Source organism: Sceloporus occidentalis, unplaced genomic scaffold, assembly GCF_023333645.1.
Source record: "Sceloporus occidentalis isolate IW3139 unplaced genomic scaffold, rSceOcc1.0.p SCAF_1, whole genome shotgun sequence".
NCBI lineage: Eukaryota > Metazoa > Chordata > Lepidosauria > Squamata > Phrynosomatidae > Sceloporus > Sceloporus occidentalis.
In genome coordinates, this window is record NW_028316981.1 from 116,612,880 (window position 1) to 116,637,977 (window position 25,098).

Here is a 25,098-nt window from a genome sequence, read left to right on the forward strand (position 1 = left end):
GAACAAATCTTACCAAGAAAAATTCATGATAGGTTCACCTTAGGGTTGCCATAAGTCAAAAATAACGTGAAGCTACACAACAAAAGTGGAGTAAACAACTATCACTAATAGATAATAAGAGAACTCTGCGAAGAATATTAATTTAGAAATAGATGTAGCAGAAAATTGAAACACCCCCTGAGGTTTTTAAAGTGAACAGTGGCATAAAATGCTATAAATAAAAATCAGGTGAATCCAAAAGAGTTGAGAGTGAAATGGGGCTGGGTTCATAATACCTAGAACTGCCTGAAGGATGGATGGGTATTTCCTCCAGGTTTACTTCACTTTCTTAATATGCACATGCAAAAATCATATTGTTTTTTTTAATCACTGGAGGTTGCAGCAGGTAAGCCATATGGGGAAAAGTGCACCAATTGTAAAGTCTCTTCCCTCCCCCCCAACAACAGCAGAATCCCCCCACCCCACCCCAGAACCAGTAGTGGCAGGTCCTATTTCCAGTGCTAAAGAGAAGATATATGTCAGTAATAATCAAATTCCATAACATTTGCTCTGGGCTCTTTTGTAATGATGTGGAAAGGGTAGTTTCTCCTTATCTTCCCATAGAAAGCTTTTGTCTGTCCCAGAGGAAGGATTGGATGGTAGATAATTTCACTGGAATAGATTTATCCAATATACTGCTGATATATTTTGTTCCCTTTCCATTGTTTAAGGGGGGGGGGCTTAATAACAAACATTATGAGACACATTTCAGTCAAGATCATTCTTGCTCTTTGAATAGGATACCATGCCAGAGGTTCGGCAGAGTTCCTTTGCACTCCTAGGAGACCTTACCAAAGCCTGCTTCATGCATGTCAAGCCATGTATTGGTAGGTATCTGTTAAAACATTGATAAACAAACAGCTCTAATAAACAGAAATCCTTTCTGTTCCTTGATATATGTGGGTTTTGTCTTCTCTCTTTCTTTCCTTTGAAAAATGGGAGTTCATAGTCTTGTGTAGTTCTCATTTAGTAGAGACCACAGTTCAGTGTTGTTGCACATGCTTGACAGGCAGGCATTCTCACGTGCAGTTTTGTTAGCTCCAGTTTGGGGGGAGGGGGAAGAAAATGATCAGCTAGTTAATGATTTGTGCCCGAGATGCTGTTAGAGTAATTGGTACTAGAGCAAATGGTTCCTATGAACCATAGTGTTACAGCTGGAGTGGATTGATCTGCAGATGTGCATTTCATGCATTCATCATACATAAAGGGTCTTGTCATTGCTCAGTATTACTAGAACAGGCACCCTCTTATCAGGCTTATGAAGGAACAAAATTTACTGTTTCAAAGGAAAGCATGTGGAATAAAAGTAAACTTGAATAAGCTTGGTGAATTAATACATTCAGTGAACAACAGTATAAACATTATGTGTCATTGTAAGCATATTTTAAAATAGCTTGGGGAAATACAGAAATGTACTATGGCTTACCTGTGTGTATATCTAGTCGAGTAAGGTTCCAGAGGTGTTGCAAAAGTAGCAACTCTTAAAGTAGTAGTGTGTGTTGACTCTCTGAAGTGACAGACTTGCTAGAACAGTCTAACTAGAGAGTAAAATGGAGCCCTTGCATTCCATAGTATTAGGAATTTGAGAGGTTTCTATCTTTGTAAATTGTTCTAGCACCTTCTGTTTTAGCCCTGGGAAAGGAATAGGAGGGACTTTCTGTTGGAAGAGAGATGTCCTTCAGATGTTCAGGACACAGTTCCCGTAAGCCACCACGACCATAGCCAATGTTCAGATGATGGGAATGGTTGTCCAAAACATGTAGCAGTATTAGTTTGCTTTATACTATTTTTTTACTATGTGATTTATGTATGTGTCTGTGAAACTCAGAAGACAGTAAAGATTGAGTACTGCTACACATGAGCTGGGAATTCATAAACTATATTCCAAATACTGTGAATCTGTTCATCTCACATTTTGTTTTTGAATGTTGCATGGGTTCAAGACTCAGTATTCTGACTTCAGACTAAACTGCTTATTCTATAAGGAAAAGGTGATCACAGAGTCCGTTCTCATAGGACTGTGATTGGGGAGAGGGGACTGACTTAGTAATAAGGATTTGTTCTATTCTTAATTCTTTAAATTGAGTTACTTAGTGCTAATTATCTTTTTCAGCTGAATTCATGCCCATCTTAGGGACCAACTTGAATCCGGAATTCATTTCCGTGTGCAATAATGCCACCTGGGCTATTGGAGAAATCTGTATGCAGATGGGTAAGTGTATTAGGTAGCCATAGACAGATGAGTGATTAGCTTTATGCTACTATGCCACTTAGTGGTGGTGGTGGTAACAGTAGTAGTATTCTAGCACTTAACATGAGAATAATGTCTGTTCAGCATGTTAAACTGGTAGGCCTTTGGCTGCTTTTCTTTACATGTCTTTATCCCTACATGAGTTTGGACTTACTCCTACATGATTACTATATTTCACCTGAAGTTCATGAGTTTAAGTAAAGTGCAACTAAATTTTTATGCTATTCCCAATAAGATTCTCATTTTTATAATCCTGGATTGTTAGTGAGACAGTCCAGTGATAGCCATAAAGTTCTTGCAGAATTCACATCTAACTGTATCCTGTCAGAAAGTGGAATGTGGTGTGTGTTCAGATTGTGAAACTCAGTTTTAGGGTGAGAGATGTGTGAAAGAAAGCAAGGATATTAATAGATCAAGGTTAAGACCCAGGTTCTTGGAACTATGTGTGGCTCAGCTAATCAGTTCCTCCTTACCAGGGGCTGAAATGCAACCATATGTTCAGATGGTCTTGAATAACCTTGTGGAAATCATCAACCGGCCAAACACCCCCAAAACACTTTTGGAGAACACAGGTGAGGTGAAATCCTGATTCCTGTCTTAGATGCATTCCTTTTGCTGTCCTCTTACTTATCATGGCTAAGCATCTATCTGCAGATAAAGTTTGTTGTGTGCAGAGTTTTGTGTATCTGCTTCGGAAATGGGTTCCAGATGATTGATTGATTGATTGAGCACATGGTCTCTGTAGAAATGAATTTAAATCTTAATGTTCTGTGTCTGTCTTCTTCCACTAACATTGTCTTCTTGAGAGTCCTATGGAGGCCTTCTCCATGAATCAAAGAGCTAGTTTTCTTTTCTGGAAGCCTCTTTTAGCCTTTCCTGCCCTTAACAAACATGGCTCCTGAGCACTGATATCATTTTAACTGTCTTAGTACTACTCCACTATAGACTTCAATACAGTATGATCTAGGTGCAGCCATATGTCCTTTCCATCCTATCTACACATTTCTTGAAGCTAAAGAACTGACAAGGCTGCTGCTTTGTGCAGTTGTGACAGGCTTGTTTCTCTCCCCTTTCTAGCCATCACGATTGGACGCTTGGGTTACGTCTGCCCTCAGGAGGTGGCACCGATGCTGCAGCAGTTTATCAGACCTTGGTTAGTGTTTATACTGAAACAGAAGGCATGGCCTTCCACCTGGCTTTGCAGGGGTTGGTACACTGGGATGCCACCCTCCTACTCTGTTGGGAACCTATAAAAATAGATGTGTCTTTTGAAGGACTTGTATTCAGTCAGTTTTTATCCAATAGAAGCCTATCTTGTTACCATACATCATCCATTAAAGGTTGTGTTTCTGTTGGAAGGAGATCACATGACTTTAAATACTGTGTACAGTACATACTTGAAAGACTGATGTAACTATTGTGGTTACACAAGGCTCACAAGCAATCTCTGAATAGTCTTTGTGATGTTAATAATAAGCAGCAGAACTCATCCTATACATCCAAGTCATCTCTTTCACATCCCCAGTACCTAGAAACTCTCTGGATGGCTATAGGCGTATACTGTGATTTCACAGTGCTCATTTTGCCATACTTACAAAAACCACAAAATGTGAAATGTTTTTTGGAGTTCTTTTTTTATCCTATGGGTAGATCCTAAAATATAGTTGACTGCACTTAATTTATGCTGCTTTCTGCCACCCCAATGTTGTCTCTTCTGTTAGTTAATGTGTACTGTAATTCATACTAACGCTCTAAATTGAATTGTAAACTGACCACAAGCTTATAAAGGTTTGGCTGATAGAGAAGCACATGTTGGAACTTGGCTCTTAAGTAAATCTTGGTACTCGTCATAATTGCTGTAGTAATTGCTGACCAGTACAGTATATCTTCTCTTCCACTTTAATATGGATGTTTTGTGTTCTGGCACATAGGTGTACATCCTTGAGGAACATACGTGATAATGAAGAGAAAGACTCTGCTTTCCGTGGCATATGTATGATGATTGGAGTAAACCCTGGAGGAGTTGTTCAGGTAATCATGCTGGGAAGTTTTCAGATTTTTGCAAGTGTTTGTGTATGCTAGCTAGCCCAATACATAACCTTTCTTATTCCTACTGAAAAGAGGTAACCATGAAGATCACATGATAACACTCTGATAACCTCTTGGGAAATGATGGGACTACATGTCATCACCATTGTTGCACTCCATGACCCTTTCTTGAAGGGAGCAAAACAATTACTGTATATACTCATGTATAAGTCTAGAAATTTAAATCAAACAATTGATCCCAAAAACCTGATTCTACTTATCCATGGGTCAGTGTAGGTACTGTACTTTAACTCTCATTTTTAAAAAAGAGAACCACCCCCTGGTGAAAGGAAAGAGTGTATTTTGTTCTGGAAGCACTGACCTCCCTCTATTCTCTAATCCATCCAGCCTTTAAAGTAAGCACAAAGTTATGTCTGCTGGAATTTTGTAAATTCTTTTGGCATTGTTTTCTTTTGCTTCATCATTTAGATCCTTTGTTACATGCCCCTATGTTTTATCCTCGACTTCTCCATGGGTCATATAAAAATCCATGATTTTGGCCCCAAAACCTCCCCTTGACTTATACATGAGGTTGACTTATAGTTGAGTATATACCTTATACAGTGTGTGTTGATGAGTCCACCACCACCAATACAGTAAATTAGTCATTTGCCCATTCCCAGAATGGATAATAGGAACATTCCATAAGTTGAAAGGGTATGAAAATGTTATCAGTAAATGGGGGCCTTTTAAAAGTCTTCAAGAGTGTTTGGATCCTGAGGTGGAATTACAGCTAAAAAGAAACCAGAGATTAAGGTAGAGGTGGAATTGTTGGACAGCAATGATATATGAAATTTAGACTTGGTTCCTCTGTTGAAACTTCTTCCAGTGTTCTAAATATCCACACATAGTGGAGGTTTTCTATTTTAGACTCTGATTCCCCACTTAAGACTCACATGGGCTGATACGGGGTGGGGCATAACACTTTAAACATCCTGTAATATCTGATCTGGCTACACACAGAATGCTAAAGTATATGTTGGCCTGTATATGTGTGGCAGCTCTTAGCTTCAGAATTTGTAGTATCCGCTTTTTCATTTCCTGCTTTCTGAATGTTCACTGACCATTTCATTATATGACACCCAGTTGTTTATTGTGATTTTTTTCCCACTCTCTTTTTGAACGGAAGTATCAACATTTTGCTACATGCCTATATGGGCTTCTAATTCTATACCTGGTCAGTCTTCTGTAGCAAGCATTTTCAGATGACACATTAAGGGGGAAAGAAGAGTAAGTTTTACATCATCATGTAAAATTTTTCTTTGTTCAACTTCTTTAGCATGATAGGGCTTAATTTCTGAGATTCAGTTCATTTTCAGGCCATGTCCTGGTTTAGCTTGATGAGACATCTGATTCCTCTTGGCTTGGGATCTATGTTGAATTTTCTTAAGCAGTCTTATTCTTCTGTAGGATTTTATTTTCTTCTGTGATGCTGTTGCTTCCTGGGTGAGTCCAAAGGATGACCTGAGGGACATGTTTTATAAGGTATGTTTCTCCATTGGGAGGAGGCTTGTTTCACAAAATACTAAGAAATGGCTTGTAGGAAGTTGTGTTAATTTAGATTGTGGCCTTTGCTAAAAATGTAAGTCCCACTTTGCTAGCAAAGTTAAGTGGCAAACCACTAAATGTATTACATTTAACAGGAAATTTATTTAAAAGCCCTATAGTTGAGTTGGTACCACACTCAATATGATATTATTTAGTTTGTTTTACTTCACTATCAGCAGTCAGGTTAATACTAAATTCCATTGAAGACCATTTAAGATTTATTTGTATATACATTAATGACAATGACAGTATAGGGCTTAACAAAATTAATAATACTTTACCTGAAATTATACATTAATTCTTTATCTTGTTACCGTCTTTCACATGTACATTGCTATTTTTATGTATTTTAAAAACCTTTTTGTTGTTGCTGTTGTTGCTGTGTTTCTTTAAGTCGTTTCTGACATATGGCAACCCTAAGGTGAACCAATTACAGGTTTTTCTTGGTAGCTTTCTTCAGAGAGGGTTTGCCATTGCCCTTCTCCAAGGCTGAGACAGTGTGACTTGTTCAGTGTCACCCAGTGGTTTTCCATAGCTGAGCCAGGATTTAAACCCTGGCCCCCAGATTCATAGTTCAGTGCTTAAACCACTATACCATGCTGTCTCCTTCCCCAACCTAAAATCAAAATGTAGCCCTTAGGTAACTGACCAGGATGAAAAATGGCCACTGACTCCACATCAAGTTGCCCACTCTCAATATAACTGCTTGTGCTTAAGCAGCAGTGTAGTTGATGCAGCTATTATGACATGTTTTGACTGTTGGCTTTCATTTTAAGAATTCCTAACTTTCAGAACTGAAGACACATCTTTAAAAGTGATGACAATATATTCCCATTAAGCAGCAAAAAGAATTTTTTTTAAAAAATTCAAGTATCATTCATTAATAACTTAAAGGTAGGAATGCCTTTTACAAAATCTTACCTCATGTGTCCTTTTCTAGAGAACATTACCATAGCTAGGGCATGGACTATTGAGGACAGGGGCAGTCATTTCATATTGGGCTGCTTGTCCAATATGGATACTTCATTTGGTCCAATAGGCTGCCGTCAGATGAGTAGTTGGGCCCAGTCTTTCAGTTAAAGATGCTGCTGGCTTATCATAGAATCATAGAATCGTAGAGTTGGAAGAGACCACAAGGGCCATCCATTCCAACCCCCTGCCATGCAGAAAATCTCAATCAAAGCATCCCCGACAGATGGCCATCCAGCCTCTGCTTAAAGACCTCCAAAGAAGGAGACTCCACCACACTCATCAGAATTTCTTAGGACTTGTTCTGTATGAGCCTGCTCAAAATTTGTCTCATGCTTTTGAGCCCCATGACAGATTAGGCTGGGAGGGGCAAAGAGCCTTTTTCCATCCTGGAACCGAGATCATAAAATACAGTCTGTAGAAGATTTTGACTGTCCCCCTTCTTCAATGTACACTTAAAAGCAGTTACTGAATTGTATTACTTTGATGAGCATTTAATTTTGTTCCCCTCTGGTTTTTTGCTCTTTTTATTTTTCTTTAGGGTATGTGTTATACTGGGTTAGATGCATGTTTATCTTGCATATTTCAAGTTACATGAATGTCATCTTTCCTAGAAAGGCAAGTTACTTTAACATGAATGCAACTGAGATTTGACAGTAGAGCTGGCAAATGGATTGTATACTTTTCTAGATCATGTTTATAGTGGAGTTACCTACCTATATGCAAAGTGTATTCAAGTATTTAATCGTAATCAAGTCTAGAAGCAAGCTGGAGCCATTTGTATATTTCATTTGCAACTTTAGACAGAATGAATAAGTTGCACTCTACTGGACTAGAGAGCTGCAGTCATGGATGCCAAGTTCTCTACAAATATTTTGAAGCTGTAGACTTCATAAACAATTTTGTTTGGGGATGGAGATGGTGTAAATGTAATACATTGGGTTGTTGTTTGTTTGTTTTCTTCCACCCACTGCTAATTAGCTTACTTGCTGTTCACCGCTATGATCTTTGGAATAGCAGTATAGAAATAAAACAAATATTATTATTATTATTACTTGTGATAATGTCTTCTTTCTTATCAGATACTCCATGGCTTCAAAGATCAAGTCGGGGAGGAGAACTGGCAGCAGTTCTCTGAGCAGTTTCCTCCACTTCTGAAAGAGAGGCTTGCTGCATTCTATGGGGTTTAGACGAAGCAGCAAAACCGTAATCGGTGAGTCCCAAGCATTTTAGATAAATCACATTTCAATAATTGAATAGTAGAGAGAAAAGGGCTTAGAGGGGTATAGAGTTAATTCAAATGAGGAGCAAGAAGGGAAGAGATGAAATGAGCAGCAACAAAAACTGAGGAGTTATGATGACAGTGAATTTGACACTCAGAACCTTTTAAGTATAGAAATATGAAAATGAAGCAGTGGATATCATGTGCAGACATCATCCTATCATGCCTGCTTCAAATAGATGTTGCTTAAAGGAGCCATTTGAGAGAGTACTGGGAGGGAGCACAAGTTCTTTCTATAGTAATTCCTTCCATTCTGCAGTTTAGAATCCAGACCTTCCATACACATATTTGGGTCCTGCTGCCATGTAGAAATGCAGTAGCAGAGTTCAATATCCTCCATACCCTGTGGTCTTTACTGTATATTCTGCTACCGAATTGCAATCAGTCTCTGCACAAACCAGCTCTGGCTCTGCTTTGCAGTATAAGCAAAATCTTGGGGCCCCACTCCTGTACTCCATGAAGATTCTTGTGGACAAGCTGGGTTCTGCAGAGCGGATTACGTGTGTTGTTCAAGTAACATCTCTGTCTAGTTTTGTTTCTTCTTATATAATATTGATTTGTCTGTTTCTTTCCTCAGGTTCCTGTGTGCGCTGGGAGGGATACTGGGAACTCGTCCACAACCCAGTGTTGCAGATCCCTGTTAATGGGGGGTTAGGGAGGACGGGCAGAGCATTGTGGGACATAAAATGACTTCGCTCCCCATCTCCTGAAATTTACAAAGTTGGGGGGAGGGTGGGCCTCCATGACCAATTTAAACAAAAACCAGGGTATCTCACTGGCAGAAGGAAAGGTCTCTCTCTACTCAGAGGCTATTGTTGGTGGAGTGGGGTGGGTGGGACTCGGCCCTGGGCTGAGAAAGGGGAGCAAACTTAAACTGCAACACTCTTGAGAAGGGGATCTAACTAGGGGCCATCATAAAGGACTAGCTAATAATAATAAATAAAGGATAGGGTTTAAGATGTTAAAACAGGAGTAAATGCTATAATGGTTTAAAACCAGCTGATGAAGAGGGAAGGGGGTTATACTACTGTATATTTCCAGTCACCGGTATTCAAGAGATCAGCTATTCTTCACCTTTTCAAGACTGCATGGTGACCAAGAAGTAGACTAGCGAATCTGTGAGGTGCCCATAATGACTAAGTGTAAGCATTTTCATCTAGGAAACTTAAGGAAACCCACAAACCCTTTTTGCCATAGTTGCCATGGCACTGTGTGATGGATGTGACACTCAGAGCAGAGGCAGGCTCTGAGCTTGTGGGAACCTGCCAGCCACCTAGGCAGCAGTCCTTATCATAAGAAATACTGTTGGAGAAGCATGTCTCTGTTTTTTAAGAAGATGCCACAGTGCAATGAATCTGTTACCCTGTTGTTCAGCTGTTACTTTGTGACACTGCTATTACATTATGTCAGCTGTAGGAGGCAGTAGAGAGCAAGGCGGGACACTAAATTCCAGCGGAATGACCGCATGGGCCAAAGGCGGGCAGAAACCACTGTGTACTTGATTTTTGTATGGCACATGATATGTTCTGTGCTGCATTCTTGTGGCCAGAGTGGCATTTGTACATTATGATAATTTACACTTTCTGTCTTAAGGGAGTTATTATGCCACATTGACCGCTTTGGTTTACAAAAGAAGCAAGCAGTAAACATAACCAGGTGTAGCAGAATTAACTAAAGCCCTCCATGCATGGCCAGTGGAAGCTTGTGGCTCTTGCTGCATGCTTAGTGGAGTTGCCGTCTTAAGGAATTCTCATTAGACCCAAATCAGTTTAGTCCCTAGAAAGAGAATCTGGGATTTGCTGAATGCATTTGACTTAGTGAAGCCATAGCTTTTTAATAGTAAGTGAAGCAGTTGTGAAGTAGAAGCCAGCTTATTTCCCCAAAGGCAGTTAGGATACGTGGGAAAAGAGTACTTCACCTAGTGAAAGTAGTGTTTATGGAAGAAAAGACTGTTAGGAAAAAAAGGCACCTGAGAATTCTCCAGAGAATGAAATATGCACAAGGAAGTGTTTGCCAGCAGACAGGATGCTGGGAAGAAGAGACTACATGAGCTGAGCCACATCCTCAGTTTTATTCTAAGCAGATCCCCATGGAACTTCAGCAACTTCTGGGTTGATAGCCAGACAACTGGGTTGACTGCTACATATCCTGTATTACTTAGTTGCTGGTAAGACAAAATGGTGGGACTGCTTAAATACTGGAGCTATATATGGCAGAGAATGGACATCCCTTTTCTGGGTTAAGGAGATGCTATGTTGACAGCATTTAATGGTGACACTCTGGACACTGCGGAACGAATGTTTGAAAATGTATTTGTGAGATTGCTCAGTAACTTAAACTTCGCGATAATCCCCTGCTCATTTTCCTTTTTATCCCTGGCCTGTGTTACACATTACAGTGCTTGCAGTTCTTCGAGCATTTTAATAGAACTTGGTGGGGCATTACGGTACAGGCTCTGAGGCCCAAAACCCCAAGTGAGAGCTGCTGTTCTGCTGCTCTCTTTGCCTCTGGTTTCTGGGGCACACTCCTGCACTCCTCTCGAATAACTTTTTCAAAGAAATGATAGTAAACTTGCAAATGCATTCCTTCTTTGTCTTTTTAATGGTGTGGAACTTGAGCAGGTCTCTGAAAGCAATCAGCTAGTTCTTTGCATTTTAATAGTTTTATTACTAGTGTTCCCTTTCATGCTTCACTCTCAAATTTTCCTGTCATGGGAGGAGTGAAAACAGAGGGCCCTATTTGAGCAACAGGTTGTTTTTAAATGCATGAGCAAGAAGTGTGCACGGATAGAAAGTGAGGTCCAGTTGTGATTCTAAACTATGTACCCAGGAATATAAAAAGAAGGCTGTGAACTTTCATCAAGTGAAGTTTAAGCTACTTGGCCTGACTGCCCCTTGAAATTGAATTTCTTTTGTACAAGTGCTTCTAGTATTGCCTCCTGTTTGTTAATCCTGGATTTGTATATTTGTAAATGTGCCGTAATGTTTCCAGTGGTGGAACTGCAGTGTACCTAGTGTTGCACCTTGCTCAAATGAGATTTTTCTCATTTTATGTATAATTTTTTTTTTTTTGGTCAACTAAAGAAAACCTTGTGACTCGAGTTTCTGTGTTTCTGGCTAGTTTCTTTGTCTCAGCAGAATGCAATATATTGTATTTTCCAAAATAATGAATATCATAAAGGAAGAGCCCTTGATTAGTGTAATATCTCAAATGACCTATTTACTAATCCTTCTGTGGGGTAAATACTCTGCTGTCATAATAGTGTGTCCTCAAGTCAGTTTACTTGATTTTGACTCTGTTGGCTTCTTTCTCACTTTCAAACTATCATATTCCCCGCATATACACTGATAAAATTATTGTAGGTAATTTCTGGTTAGAGATGCCCTGTGATACATAGAATGATGTAATCCCAAACCAGTATACCATGTCAGATCCTGTAATCCTAAACCTAATCCAGAGCTTAAAATACTAATGTAGCTTTGTACTTTATTTTGCTATGCTTCTATACAGCCATACAGACAGGCCAAAATAAAGCTGCTTCGGGTCACTTTGGAGGTATGCTGTTTAAATGACACGCACATTTTAAGAGGCCATAAGCTGTGCTAAAGCTGCACTCCAGTCGTTAGAACTAGAGCATGGATTTATTGTGGCTCTGGCCTCCTAGGACGCATGCATCATTTAAACAGCATACCTGCAAAGTGACCTGAAACATCTTTATTTTGGCCTGTCTGAATGGGCTCTTAGTCTTTTTTTCTTGCTAATAAAAGCTTCAGTAGTGCTGAGGCTGCTTAAATCCCATTTGGCCCCATTGACCAGCACCTGGAATTGAGCTCAGAACATTAATAGTGGGTCAGTTTAGATGTTCATACAGAAAATGTTAAGAGGTGGCAATAATGGCATCATGAATCCATGCCCTCCTTAAGACCTCTGAAAGAGTACACTGCCTGTCGCTACTACTGATTGGACGGTTTAGTGAGGTCCTTGGATTGGCCCGCTGGGGTCAATCACAGCCCTGGTGGAGTGGCGAGAAGACAGTCGAACTTGACTAGAGGAAGTAAAAGTCGAAACAAGTCTAATGGCAAAATTTAACCAATGCCCAAATTTTAAATGGGAGAAAATATTTGACTCAACATAGTATTTCTGCGAAAAGGTTTACATAGTTACATGGCCATAATAAGTTAATTTTATCCTAACGAGGGCTGTACAGAGCGGCCCGATAGGAAGTGCAGGATTGGGACCATAGTAACTACAGGTGAAGCCCTGTGGCCCCAATCTGGCATTTTTTCTGGGCCAAAGAGGAGCGGCCCAGAAAAGGGGTGCCCTCAAAGCTTCATGCCCACCGACACCCTGACCCTAAAGAGGAGAAAGGGGCGACCCCTTTCTCCTCTGCATTGTTGGTGTGGCTGTGTGGTTTCCATGCCAGTGATGCACTGCGCATAAGTGCCCTCCAGCAGCATGGTGACATGTCCTGCGCAACAAACAGTTTGGACACATCACACAAGACATGTCATGGATGTGTGCCCTGTGTGGGCGGGGCTGCGCAATCATGGATGCGCCCATGCGTACTAGGGTTAAGGAGCATGCGGTTACTGTGCACTCTAACTGTAGTATCGGCGGCAGCATGGCGCTTTTGGCCTGGCTGTCTTGAACCAAGAATAAATATCTTTCTGGGCAGCAAGTATTTTTCCTGCTGCTGACTGACAAGTTTAAGACCTTGGTCCCTGACAGTCAAGGGCTTGTCAAACACACCTGGAGTGATACTTGTATTCTTGAGAGCAAAATATTTTCTCTGTGTATCTCATGCTGCTTTCTTGTCTGTTAAAATTTACAGACAAAAGGGTCTTTAAGAGTTGGAGAGGCTGCTGGCAGAAGAGTGTTCTGGAGCCATAGATCGAGGCTAGGGGTTGTTCTGGGAATTCTTGGGTCTCTGGACTCAAAAGACGTCGTTGGGTGAATCTGGGAGGGCTCTGGCCCCACCGCGGAGGCGGAGAGCTTTCCTAGACCGCTTCCGTCAGTCTCGATGGCGCTACGATGCATTCTATGAAAACCATCGTTTGATGATCACTAGGAAAGGGGAAGGGTGGCTTGGGGTCTGGTCTGCTGGTGCCTTTTGCTCATGCGAAATGTAGTCCAAGTCCAAAGAGGCCTTGGTCTCTGTTTTAATGAGAGGGTTAGTGGAGGCTGAGCCAGGTCTCTTCCCTGGAGAGGCTGGGGATCATGTGCCAGGGACCCTGCAGCGCCTCTGACGCACGCTGTACAAAAACGAGCTCTCTCGGGATTAGCACACTACATACGCTCTTCTAGCGCCGCTGCTCCACTTCCCCGCTCTGGCTGCCTCCTGGGAGTTGCAGTCTAAGGAGGGACATTTGGACTTCTCAGCCACAGCGCTCAGGCCTCGATGAACTACAAGCCCCAGAATGCAACGGGGCAGTAAGAATGGGAGGGCGGCGTTGTAGCTGCCAGGGGCGAGGAAGCCTTCCCAAGGAAAGGAGCCAGGAGTGGAACGGGGTACAAGGGAGGCCCCTCCCCAAACACAGGCCGGGCTCGTGTCGTCATCGCGGCGCGCCGGAAGTAGTCGTTGCTCCTTGGAGACGGGACGCGCCGGGAGCGACCAGCAGCACGGAAGCTGGCTGCTGCTCGGAGGAGGGAGGAAGAGGAGGGCGGGCGTCTCCGCTGCGCCTCCAGAGAGAGGGAGAGAGCGGGCTCCGGGCAGCTGCGGCGGGTGAGGGCGCGCTTTCCTGTCAGATGCTGGGGCCTCTTCCGCACTGGGGAGAGAACTCGGTTGGCTCGGCTTTGACTCTTTGCCTGGCTCAGGGCTCTGGGATTCTGGGAGCTGGAGTTTGCTCCTCTCCGCTCCGGGCCCACAACGAACTCCCGCTCCCAGAATCCCAGAGCCGTCCCAAGCAGGGTTACTTCTCCAGTGCGTTTCGGAGCTGTGTCCGCGGTTCCTTTTTCTTCCCCAGTTTCCAGAGCTGGCCATCCTGGCTGGGGGATTCTGGGAACGGTGATCCAAAAGGGAGGGTTGGCTCTCGTTTTAATAATAATAATAATAATAATAATAATAATAATAATAGCAACATATTTATTTATATCCCGCCTCTTCCGTTTGGGGATCAAGGCGGGTAACAACAGAGTTTATAATGCTCACAAAACCCTGACCCAGCCCTCCCTCCCAAGCTACAAAATGGACATCATAAAACATGATTAAACTGTATAACAACACTGCACCACAAGACCATTCTACAATCCGCAAAGGACAAGGAGGTATAGTAAAAGAAACATGGGGGGGGGGGGGGGTTCGGAGGAGGACAGTTGGCGCAAGCCCCTCTCTTCCTTTTGGCAAATGTGTGCCAAACCTCAAAGTTGCTCCTGTTAATATTTGTATTTAAAAAGTGACACCCAGGTGTTTATGGCTTCAAAGCACAGCAGCTTGCGCCAATAAATAATGATATTGCCTATATTTCTAGGCTCTGTTGTCTCGTGAAGGATGTGGGAAGCTAGACTGACACCAAAACAGTACATGCTTCTAGTTCTACACCTTCTTACTTGCACCCCCTTTGTATCCGTTGTGTAGCTATGAATCCTGATCAAGATTTTGATACCGAACAACAAGGCTCCGATGATGACTTGGACACAGAGAACAGCCCAGATCCGGATGCCCAGGCCCAGGAGTATGTTGACCGTGTTCTTGGCTCTCCAAGGCAGCCCAGTCAGGCATCTAAGTGCCTGCCTCCTGCGTCTCTCTCAATAGGAGATGGGTCACAGCTGCTGGAAAACAGGTCTCCCCCTCTGGACCTAAAAAGGTCTCCTGTTTGCGATGAGACAGCTTCAGGACTATTATCTCTGCCTTTGGAGCTGATCTTGAAGATCTGTTCATACCTGCAGGCCAGGTTTGTCTTGGGTGTCCTTCCTTTGGTCTGCAAGACACTGAGGGACATTGTTCAGGATGAAGTCACTTGGAGAATCCGCCTGCTAAAGAAGATTGGCAGCTGCTATCCGGTTGTGGAAGGTGAGTTTCTTTTTAGTCTATAATAACCTGTATTCTCGTTAATGTAAGTACTGTTTAGCTTTTCCAAAGCAGCTTTTCATGTGTTTGATAGGGTTTTGCCTCAACAAATTTGGAACTGGCCTTTGTTTAGCAGATCAAAGTATTAGCGGGGACTAACAAAGTATGGGCTTCCTGTTTCTTTTTCTGGAAGTTAATGAGGTAATAAGGTTGGTTAAACGTGCATAAGCATATGCGTGGAATATGGATTAAATTATTTTAACTGTGCCTTTCATTTTTAGAAAGTTGCAATTGAACTCAGAAATGTTGGCAAACTGATAGTACTGAGCATTGGCTTTCTAGTTTAAAAGATAATACATTTTCAGTCCCCAAAGTAAAAGAGACTAGCATTGATAGCATGTGTTGTGGTTATTTAACAGGTGTGTTATTTTTTATTTAAATATATGTGTTAGTTTTTATGTTTTTATTGTGACTTGAATTGTGTAAACCACTCTGAGGACCTTTATGTGGAAAACTGGTATGCGCATGCAGAACCAATATATAAATTGGTCTGGATTGCTTCAGGTTGTTTTGCGTAGTTCAAAGGGAGAGCTTCATGACCTGATGCTCCTATCATGTCTCAGCAGATGATGATTTTAATTGGCCTGCTGCTTGCATTGACCTAGAGGAACACCTTCAGCAATGGGCAGAAAATGGCAGAGACATAGATTACTTTTCCCTTACTGAGGGACACTTTGCCTCAGTTGACTCTGTGCTGCTCATTCAGGTAAAGACCATTCTCTTTTTGTACTGCTTTCACTTCTACAGTATTATGGTTTGACAGAGCAGGCTCTTTAGCATTTAACTAGCCAGTTGTGAAGTCTGGTGGTAAGGAGGAGGCTCTTGCCTTCTTCGTAGAACATCTCAGTGCTAAAACACACAATGTATGCAGCTAAATGGTCAGCTGAAGGTTCTGTTCCTAAATACCATGTTTTGTTTTGTTGTGTTGTGTTTTGGATGTCTCAGAACAGAAGGCTGATCCTATCTCCCATAACAGTTTGTCAGCTGGGGATGATTTTCAGTAGCCCTCTGAGAGCAAAGTATTAGCCATGACATGTAGCTTGATGGGTTTTTTTTAAAAAAAAAAGATTCTAGCACTCATGATTTGTCACAGTCAATTTGCAAATTATTCTGTTAAGGTGTGCCACAAGCTGTACTTTGCCTAGCAAAGCTTCCTTATACTACCTCTGTTTGACTTTCCTGCCCTTTGACTAGCCTAAGTTCTAGCCAAATTATTCCAGCTGTTTTGTTCAGAATAAGTAATGTGGATGTGTGCATACAATAATGTCACTTTCGGCAGAATTTGGTATTTGAATGCATGCTTTTACTTTATTGCCTCATCCCTTGTAGTTTGTCATCTTACCTAGGGAGGGGACCTATGTGTGTCTGGTTCTCGGGACCGAAATGTTGTTTTGTGGGACCTAAGGCAGCTAGGAAGAGCACATGAGAAGGTGCTGGTGAAGACACTGGGGACAGAGCGCAATGGCACACATAAGGTAACAAGAACCTGTGATTTCTTGGTCTATGATGATCCTTTCCTGGAAATAGATAATATCTAAAAATAGGGTACTGTAAGTAGTGTGTAAAGTAAAAACAGTATAATCTTCATCTGGATGGATTTTAAAAGCTCACATTGGGTGACTTCTGGGCTACTTTTGGTCAGTGGGGATATGTCAATAAAAATAGCCCAACTCCACAGGAATGTCTGTGGGTGCTGAATAAAGCATCCTCCATGATATCCAAACTCTGAGAGCTACAAAAATAAAAAGAGGTCACCAACATAATTTCTGTGTCCCTAAAATGCTGTCAATTTTGTTCCTAACTGAAAAAGACCTTGTTGTGCACACACGCCCCAAAATAAACATGAACCCAGAATGAAAAGAGTGTTTCAAGTGTATTTGTCTCTGTTGAGGGAAACAATCCCTAATAAATTACACGAAGTTGGACAACATAACTTAGGGCCAAAACAGATGGCCCTTTTGCACCACCGTCCAGCTAGCTTCGGAGCATGGTGTTTATATGCTGCACGTCCTGAAGTTGCCCTGGCTATTTACACATGGGCCGGCTTCTGGGCGCTCCAACGGCACAGCATTTTTACGCTGCATGCTGCCAGAGCACCTTAAAGCTGGCTTCCGGCCACGGCAGGGCAGGAAAAGATGGCTTTTTGCCATCCAAAAAGGTGTGGCTCTTTGCCAGTCCTTTTTCAACCAGCTTCAAGGTGGATTGGAGCTGTGGAGTGTGGTTGCCACAGCCCTAATCCAGTTTTGGAAGGGGTGACTTCAAGGTGCCCTTCAGGGCCGTCTGTTCCCCAGTAACAAATGTAGTAGAGTTGCTGAGAAGTTTTGTCTCTGCTTTTTCCTTTATGTTAAAAAATGTACATTGCAATAGCTAAAATTCAGGGACATTGTTTAAAACTCTTGAGGTGATAGTGTCATAAAATACTTGTATTCATTCAGTTCTGTGTGAATTTGGCAACAAAACATGACTCTGGGGTACTAAAATATCCCATTTGCTAGAATGAGTGTTAAAAAAAAATTATTAGTGGAAATCCTGTAACACCAACCCTTTAAAAGTTACAGTTCTAATCCTCTCTGATTGAACACATACTCTTAAATGGCTATGGTATGCAGGGTTTGTGGCTTCTTTCAGGTTGTAATTATCCATTCATACTGATATGTTCAGTAAACAAAAGCACATTATTCTCAGCTCCTGAACATCAACACAAATTGATGTTCGTAATATTTACAACATGAATTGTTTCCGGTTCCAGCTTTCTGTTATCCTCCCCTTTTTCACAAAGCAGAATGTATTATTCTAAAGGAAACCCGTCTAAAAAGTAAGAGGCAACCAGTCTGAATTGCCTCTCTAAATGGCCTTTTGCAGCTACAACTAAAACAAATAATTATTAGGGAAAGACATAGCGATTTGGAGCTGTTGCTGGTTCCCTCTTTCTTCTGACTTAAGGACAGTGAGTCCCTACAAAGCAGGGATAGGATGATGCGCTACTTTCGCAGTTCAATTGACGCATTGTCTACCAGGCCTGCAGGCTCTGTGATGTAGAAATAGAACACCAGTTTTTACTCAGACTGACTTCCTGAGCTGGGACATTCTAATCTCCCACATCCAGCTAGAGGGGGATCCAATATAATTACCTTTAGAGGGGAAAAACAAAACAAAATTAGACTCTTTCAGTGTCCATGCTTATTGGTTTAGCAGTATTCACCATTGCAGGGAATAGAACAGTGAATTAAAATGTTGGTTCTTCTGGTAAGGGTTAATTAGTTGATCTTCTCTATATAATCTTGGGCTGTCCACCACTAAGTTGAGATCACCAAGCTGAAAGTAGAACATGTTCTTTAAATGCTCCTAGAATGACATTGCATTGTTACTAAAGAAATGGAAAAAGACCTGATGCCTAGTGACAGGTCTTGCCTCTTTTCTTTCTCACTGCCTAGGGGTGGGTGTGGTCACTGGCTTCAAGAGATGACCATGTGTGTTCAGGCTCCTGGGACAGCACAGTGAAGCTGTGGGACATGGCTGCTGAGGGGCAACAGTTTGATGAAATCAGGTACTAGTGTTCCATTGCTCTTCCTGATAGCATTCACCCGGAGACTGAAAATCTTTTCAGATGTAGGACTTTAGCTACATACTCTCAGAATAAGAGTTTCAAGGCATTGTGAGTTTTAATGAGCAGTGCAGAGTATGAAAGGATGAAACCAAATCTCTGTGGTGTTTATGCAAAAAGGATGATAAAAAGGAGGGTCAGCAAGAGCTACGAAAACTAAATCTCTGAGCAAAGTGAACCAAGAAAGAGCAGAATCCTGTGAAAATCCCATTTAGCCATTTAAATGGCTTAATGTGCTATGGCTATTCAATCTTGAGGGCAGAATTGGACATCAGTGGTATGATTATCTTCCCATTTATTTTATGCTAAAGAATAATTGAAAAGGCCAGATAATGGGACTTGGGAGAAAAACAGATGACCACAGTATTATGGAGCTATAAAAGTGATTTTAAAAGACACAACCAATCCACTTGCTTAATCATGTTGATTTAGAAGTAACTGAAGGCCTAAGCTGGCTAGAAATTTAATAACTAATATATCTGTGTGACCTGTGTGTTCTGGCTTCTCATCTCATTGTTTCCTTCTCATCCTAGAGCAACAGCAGCTGTGTTGTGCCTTGCGTATCTCCCTGACATTCTGGTGACAGGAACGTATGACAAGAAGGTTTCAGTATATGACCCACGAGGTTAGTGACAGCTCCTTCCTGTGAGTATTAGTGGCTGAGCTGCTGCTGCTGACTTACTTACAGTAGGTGACTGCAGCTAGTCTCTGAAGTTGAGGTTTTATAAACAACCTATCTGTAAGCTCCTCAGTGGGAAGGAAAGGGGCAGAGGAAACAAGCAAAGAGGGTGGAGGGGAATCCTTCACATCCCGATATATCCTAATTGAAATTCCCTAACTGAGAATTGAATTTTGTTCAATGGAATACTGATTGCTAATGTTGCTTCTGTCAGCTGGAATAATATTAATTGCTTTGCTGCTATTTATGGAATAGTGTTTCCTACTCTACATAGTAGTTTGGGTGAGAAAATAGGGAGGAACTGGTCAGAGACCCTGCAGGGGAAATTCTGCTAGCATTGTTGCTTCCACTTGCTGCCCAGTCACAGGAGGAATCTCAAGTGAATAATGTAAACCTGCCAATAGGAGAACATCTGTCTGGGAGGTATTACCTGAATGAATTGCCTGTGTTATGAGATCTGTCTTGTGTAGGTGGCTGGGCTTTTGCATATCATCTCTTGCCCTTCTTTCATAGCTGCTCAAGCCCTAGTGAAACGCCGCAAGCTTCATTCCAGTGCAGTCCTTTCCCTTGCAGCTGATGAGCACTTCATACTCTCTGGAAGTGAGGATCGAACTCTAGTGTGTTTTGACAGGCGAACCAATAGTGTTCTCCAGAGGCTAATGGTGAGCAACAGCCCTTGAATCTCCTTTTTCTTGTAAGGGTAGGCAAACATTCTTTGGGAGCAAGCAAGAAAATTAGAATATGTGGATGCTTTCTCTTGAGTTTTCTAATGAAAATCCTTATTTCTTCTGTAAGTTTTACGTACTGATTTTTTTGGGGTTGGTGGCAAAAACAAACTAAATTCCTGGCTTCTGTTGGGAACTTGGGGTGTATCTGTATAGTACTTGAGAGTACTCAGAAATTCAGCTGGTTGTTTTAGAGTTGAAGGGCTTCAGTTTACTGGGACCTGCACAAGTATACATTTAAAAAAATGTAAATGCCAAACCCCCCCGGGGGGGAGAGAAAAATATCTCTTGAATTTAATTTATAACAGACACACACATGTGACAGATGATGATGTGGATGGCTTTTGTTTAGTACTTGATGGTACATTAAATAATTAATTTTTTAAAATTATGGTTTCTTATTACACCCCAATCTGTCCATTAGATAGTCAGTGTGATGTAGTGGTTTGAATGTTGGATGCTTGGATTGGGATACTGGGACACCGGGGTTCAAATTCCCACTAAGCCATGGAAACCCACTGGATAACCTTGGGCAAGTCAAACTCTTTCAGGCTCAGAGGAGGGCAATGGCAAACCTCCCCTGAACAAATTCTGCCAAGAAAACCCTGTAATAGGGACTCAGAGTCACCATAAATCGGATACAACTTGAAGGTACACAACAACAGCAACAGCTGTCCACAAACAGTGGCTTGTTATGGGCTAGGAAACTGGCATCTAAAAACTAGAGATTCAAGTTGGTTTGCAAACAGCAGTTCATGTTAAATATGGCTGTGCCAAAATGTTTAAATTCTCAGACAATTGTCAACTTGTAGTTAGGGCCTTTGCTGCAGAGACTGCTGTATCAAACATAAGAGTTGTTCAGTCTCAGGAGACAGTTCAAGAGTTTGGTCAATGTTGGAATGGTTACAAAGCCGAATACTGAGTAGATGGGAAACAAAAGTACAGAAGTAGTTGGCTCTAAGCAATAGTTAGAGTCTAGTTAACAGTCTTCACTAAGTCAGTCCTTACCTGCAAGCATATATGTGTCTTGAATGTCTCTTGCTTATTTTTCCCACTGTCAGTGACATTGTTTCTTTTCCTTCACTAGCTGGACTCCTATCTCCTTGCTATGTCATATCACGGCAATCAACTATGGGCTGGCGACAACCACGGGATGCTGTATGTCTTTGAGAACAAAGGAGGGTGCTTTCACCGCATCCGGGTATGCTGAAAGAAGTTGAATCATGGAGAGACAGAGAAATATGGTACTTCTCTAATCTCCACCCACAAAATAACTCATGCTTTTAAAAGTACAGCATAAAATAATGCTTATGATAGGTTGTAAAGACACATGTAACATAGCTGGTATTCCCCTTAAAAAAATCTAATGAGCTTTGACTGAAGCAATTTTTTTGCCTCTGAGATCAAACAAGCATTTTTCACTAAAGTAGTTTAGAAGTAGTCAGTGCTTGAGTATGCAAGATCCAACACTTTCAGTGCCTCCCATGGTAAAAGCCTCATGTTTGCTCTTTTTTTGTAGCATTTCAATGTGGGTCATCACTCCCAGATCACTGGACTCCAACATTCACTCGGCGCCCTGTACACAACTTCCACTGACAAGACAATGCGTGTAAGAACTAGTAACCTTTAAATTACCATTCTAAATTAGGACTGAACAAGTCATTTTATTGCTAATCTGTGTCTATTTCATATATGTTTGTTGCGGGGCCCGTGGCTACTCCTACTGGAGAGGGGTTGGTAGGTAACTCCATAACAGCGGAAGGAGGCAAGGACGCCTGAGTGAATGCTCAACCTCTTTATTTAGCACCAACTGAACCCCTTTTGGTTTCCCATGTGGTGGAGTGGTTACTTCACCGTCCGTTCACTTAAACAGTTTCTAGATTTAGAGCTTTGGGTCCAACCCATCTTCTTCCAGCTCTGCCTCGACTTGCACCTGTGGCCCTGGGCGATTCCCCACAGGCCAACACTGCCCTCGGATGTCTCAATGCAAATGGGGTCCTGGTCCAATTACCAGATGAGCCTGATAGGGTCCCAAGGTGGTGGGGTGAACGTGGTTGGTGAAGAAGCCCTCCGTGTTCCCATAGCCCGTCACTCCCACTACTTCTCCGCCTCCCTCGCAGGTGTCATCACACTAGGTCGGCCGTCCACACGTCTCGAACCCCTCATGCAATCTTCTCCTCATATCCCGTAGCGACCTTCCACTCCAGTGTCTTCTTTGGCTCTTCCTCCCTCTTTGCCCTCTTTGCCTTCCCCTTCTCCTTTTCTACCCCGTGTCCCAGACCCCTCCCCTAGACCAGCACCTGCCACAGCTGAGCCTCCTGTTTCAGCCACCTTCCCTTCCCTTGGGGTTTCTCCAGGGTCCTCTTGTCTGTCCACTTCCCATACGGGACCCCAACCCGACTCCTTCCCATCATCCATCCATGAGTGTTATATGTGGACTCTAGGAGACAGGGTTCAAATTCCTGCTAAGCCATGGAAACCCTAAGGGTGACTTTGGGCAAGTCATACTCTTTCAACATAACATAAGAAGAAAGCAATGGAAAACCTTATTTGCCAAGAAAACCCTACAGTTTTCAGTCAAAGTTGACCTGAAGGCACATAACAGCAAATATGCATTCTGGTGCATTTCAAAGAACTGCTTTGCAAAATTAGGAGAAATGAAAATCTACAGTAGAGCTGTGTCAGACTGATACATTTCTCCGGGAGGTATGGGTCAGGTTGGTTCCCTTGAAAATGTGGAATGAACACAGTTTTATATCTTGAATCATATACAGTGCACCCAACCATACACAGGCGCACTATATGCGGCTTCCAGGGTATGTGGAAGCCGAACTGGGCCTGCTGTATAGACATAGGGGACACCCCCTTCATCCTTCAAAACATGCCAGTTTTTTTTTCTTTTCATTTTCTGACAAAGGTAAATCAGGAAGGATGTTTCTTGCCACTTTTAAATGCCATTTGGATTCTGCCACCAGTCATAGAATTTCCTGATCCTAAATGCAAGGATAAGGAAGGATTGCAAGGGCCATACATGAACTTTTCACTTGTCTCATTGCCTCCTTCTCTCTTTATTAGTCTCATGGGCCATTCTTTTGGAGAACTAGGTTAAGCAATACAGTTTCATTGGGGCAGTAATCACAACTCTAGAGCTCATCTTCCTGTGCATAGCCCTTTTCAAACAAGCTTCATTTATATACCACTTCATACCGCCTAAGCAGTGTCTAAGCGGTTTACAACTCTAAGATAACTTGCCCCCAACAATCTGGGTACTCATTTTAGCAACCTTGGAAGGATGCAAGCCTGAGTCAAGCTTGAGCCCTTTTGCTGGTCTTGAACTCGCAACCTTATGGTTTTTGAGTGAGTGGCTGCAATATTGGCATTTAACCACTGTGCCACCAGGGCTCCTTTTGTGTGAGTAGTTCAGCAAAACCACTATTTTTGCTTTATTAGCCTGTCAGGGTTGAAGCATTTGGATTTATCTTCCAGATTCATCTTCCCACAGACCCACCCAAGGTCATCGGTTCACGAACACACAACTGTGTATTGAATGGGGTAAGCGCAACAGAAATGTTAAGTGGCTTCGTAAAAGCAATTTGTACAGAGTTTTGAACATTGCTTTTAAAAGCTATTCCCAATAAGTAGTTACCATTATCATTAAGTTTAAAAAAAAGGGTTTTGCACTATTTATTGCTTTCCCATTAGCTCCTCTTTGGGGGGGAAATCTATCTTAAAAAGTAGCAAATTGTTCCAAATTTAAAAAGTATCTTCAAAAATGATTTGAGAATGCATTTTTATCCACTAACAGGTAACATGGGAGGTGGAATGCAAAAAGAACAGAAAGTAGTGCTGTTGCTTATAATATGTTACCTCTAAGCTCTAGTCCAGTGGTCGCCAAACTGTGCTCATTAAGGAATTTTGGATTTCAGCTCCCAGAATCCCAGACAATTGGCCAACATGGGAGCTGAAGTCCAAAATCTCTTAAAGGACACAGTTTGGGGACCTCTGCTCTATTCTGTAATGAGGAAAGTAGTGCTAGTGCTAGTGGAAAAGAAGCACCCATTGTTTCCTTTGTCATGTAGAGTTGCACATTGAAGGGTATAATTTGGCTTCTGTGAGGTGTGCTTAGTTTGCTGAAGCCCTGGTAGCTCAAGAGGCAATGAACAAATGACTTAAAAAACCAAAAAATAAAATAATACTGGGATAATATATGTTGCCCTGTTTTCTTTTGCAGATCAGTGTCAAAGGAAACATGGCAGTGGCTGCGTCAGGTGGTATCTCTTTGGAAGTCTGGAGGTTCGGCATGCAATGACAAGTTCATTGTGACCACACTGTGAAAGTTCAGCATCTTGAATGACCTCCCCTCAGGGTCCAGACCCATTGCCTGTTGAGTTGTTGGTCTTTTGCATGTTTTGTGAAGTCAGTTGTTGAAGGTTCAGCTTGAACTAGTCCCAGAACTTTATAACTAACAGGCTTGGGGACAGATTAGTGGTGCTAGTGTGCATCCCATCCCCGCCAGCTCTCACATCTCCACAGAGAGCACACACACAGAGGTGCACACTCTACATCCTCTGCTCTCTTAGCCAAGCCTGCCACAGACAGCATAGATGAGCAACTTCTGTTCAGTGGCTTAGGCCTAGCTGTTCACAAGAAGTGCCTCTGAGCCTGGGAAATGTCATTATGAGGAAGATAGGTTTGGGGCACAGGGGAGGGGAGAGACTAACAGAAACCTTGCTTCCTTGTTATAAGAAGTGTTTACATTTTAATTAAAGATATCCTACTATAATGGTGGATCAGGAGTGATGGTGCTTCTTTAATTTCTCGTGGCAAACAAGTGTATGTGTGTTTTA

General features: G+C 42.1%; 2 protein-coding genes across 7 annotated transcripts in view; both read left to right on the plus strand.

Moving 5' to 3' along the window:
* The window catches only part of TNPO2 (transportin 2), a 36,955-nt gene extending 25,678 nt beyond the window's left edge, over positions 1 to 11,277 (plus strand). For both annotated transcript variants that reach the window (XM_089532413.1, XM_089532422.1), the window contains exons 18-25: positions 779 to 866; positions 2,153 to 2,251; positions 2,767 to 2,862; positions 3,368 to 3,443; positions 4,222 to 4,321; positions 5,789 to 5,863; positions 7,978 to 8,108; positions 8,755 to 11,277. In XM_089532413.1, the coding sequence (XP_089388539.1) occupies positions 779 to 866; positions 2,153 to 2,251; positions 2,767 to 2,862; positions 3,368 to 3,443; positions 4,222 to 4,321; positions 5,789 to 5,863; positions 7,978 to 8,085 (642 nt within the window). In that variant the 3' untranslated portion in view covers positions 8,086 to 8,108; positions 8,755 to 11,277. The remainder of the gene's footprint in view (positions 1 to 778; positions 867 to 2,152; positions 2,252 to 2,766; positions 2,863 to 3,367; positions 3,444 to 4,221; positions 4,322 to 5,788; positions 5,864 to 7,977; positions 8,109 to 8,754) is intronic.
* A 2,495-nt stretch (positions 11,278 to 13,772) lies between these two features.
* Positions 13,773 to 25,039, plus strand: FBXW9 (F-box and WD repeat domain containing 9). Of its 5 annotated transcripts, none has more exons than XM_089532449.1 (11): positions 13,773 to 13,899; positions 14,752 to 15,186; positions 15,807 to 15,949; positions 16,590 to 16,718; positions 18,678 to 18,790; positions 19,381 to 19,472; positions 20,040 to 20,188; positions 21,339 to 21,452; positions 21,771 to 21,860; positions 23,738 to 23,803; positions 24,483 to 25,039. In XM_089532449.1, exons 2-11 carry the CDS (start codon positions 14,754 to 14,756, stop codon positions 24,558 to 24,560), a joined length of 1,407 nt encoding a protein of 468 aa, XP_089388575.1. In that variant the 5' UTR covers positions 13,773 to 13,899; positions 14,752 to 14,753; the 3' UTR covers positions 24,561 to 25,039. The 5 variants fall into 5 exon arrangements, with proteins under 5 accessions (XP_089388575.1, XP_089388583.1, XP_089388591.1 ...); XM_089532433.1 differs by lacking the exon at positions 13,773 to 13,899 and adding an exon at positions 14,279 to 14,441; XM_089532442.1 differs by lacking the exon at positions 13,773 to 13,899 and adding an exon at positions 14,281 to 14,441 and having other exon boundaries at positions 15,810 to 15,949.
* The last annotated feature ends 59 nt before the right edge of the window (positions 25,040 to 25,098 follow it).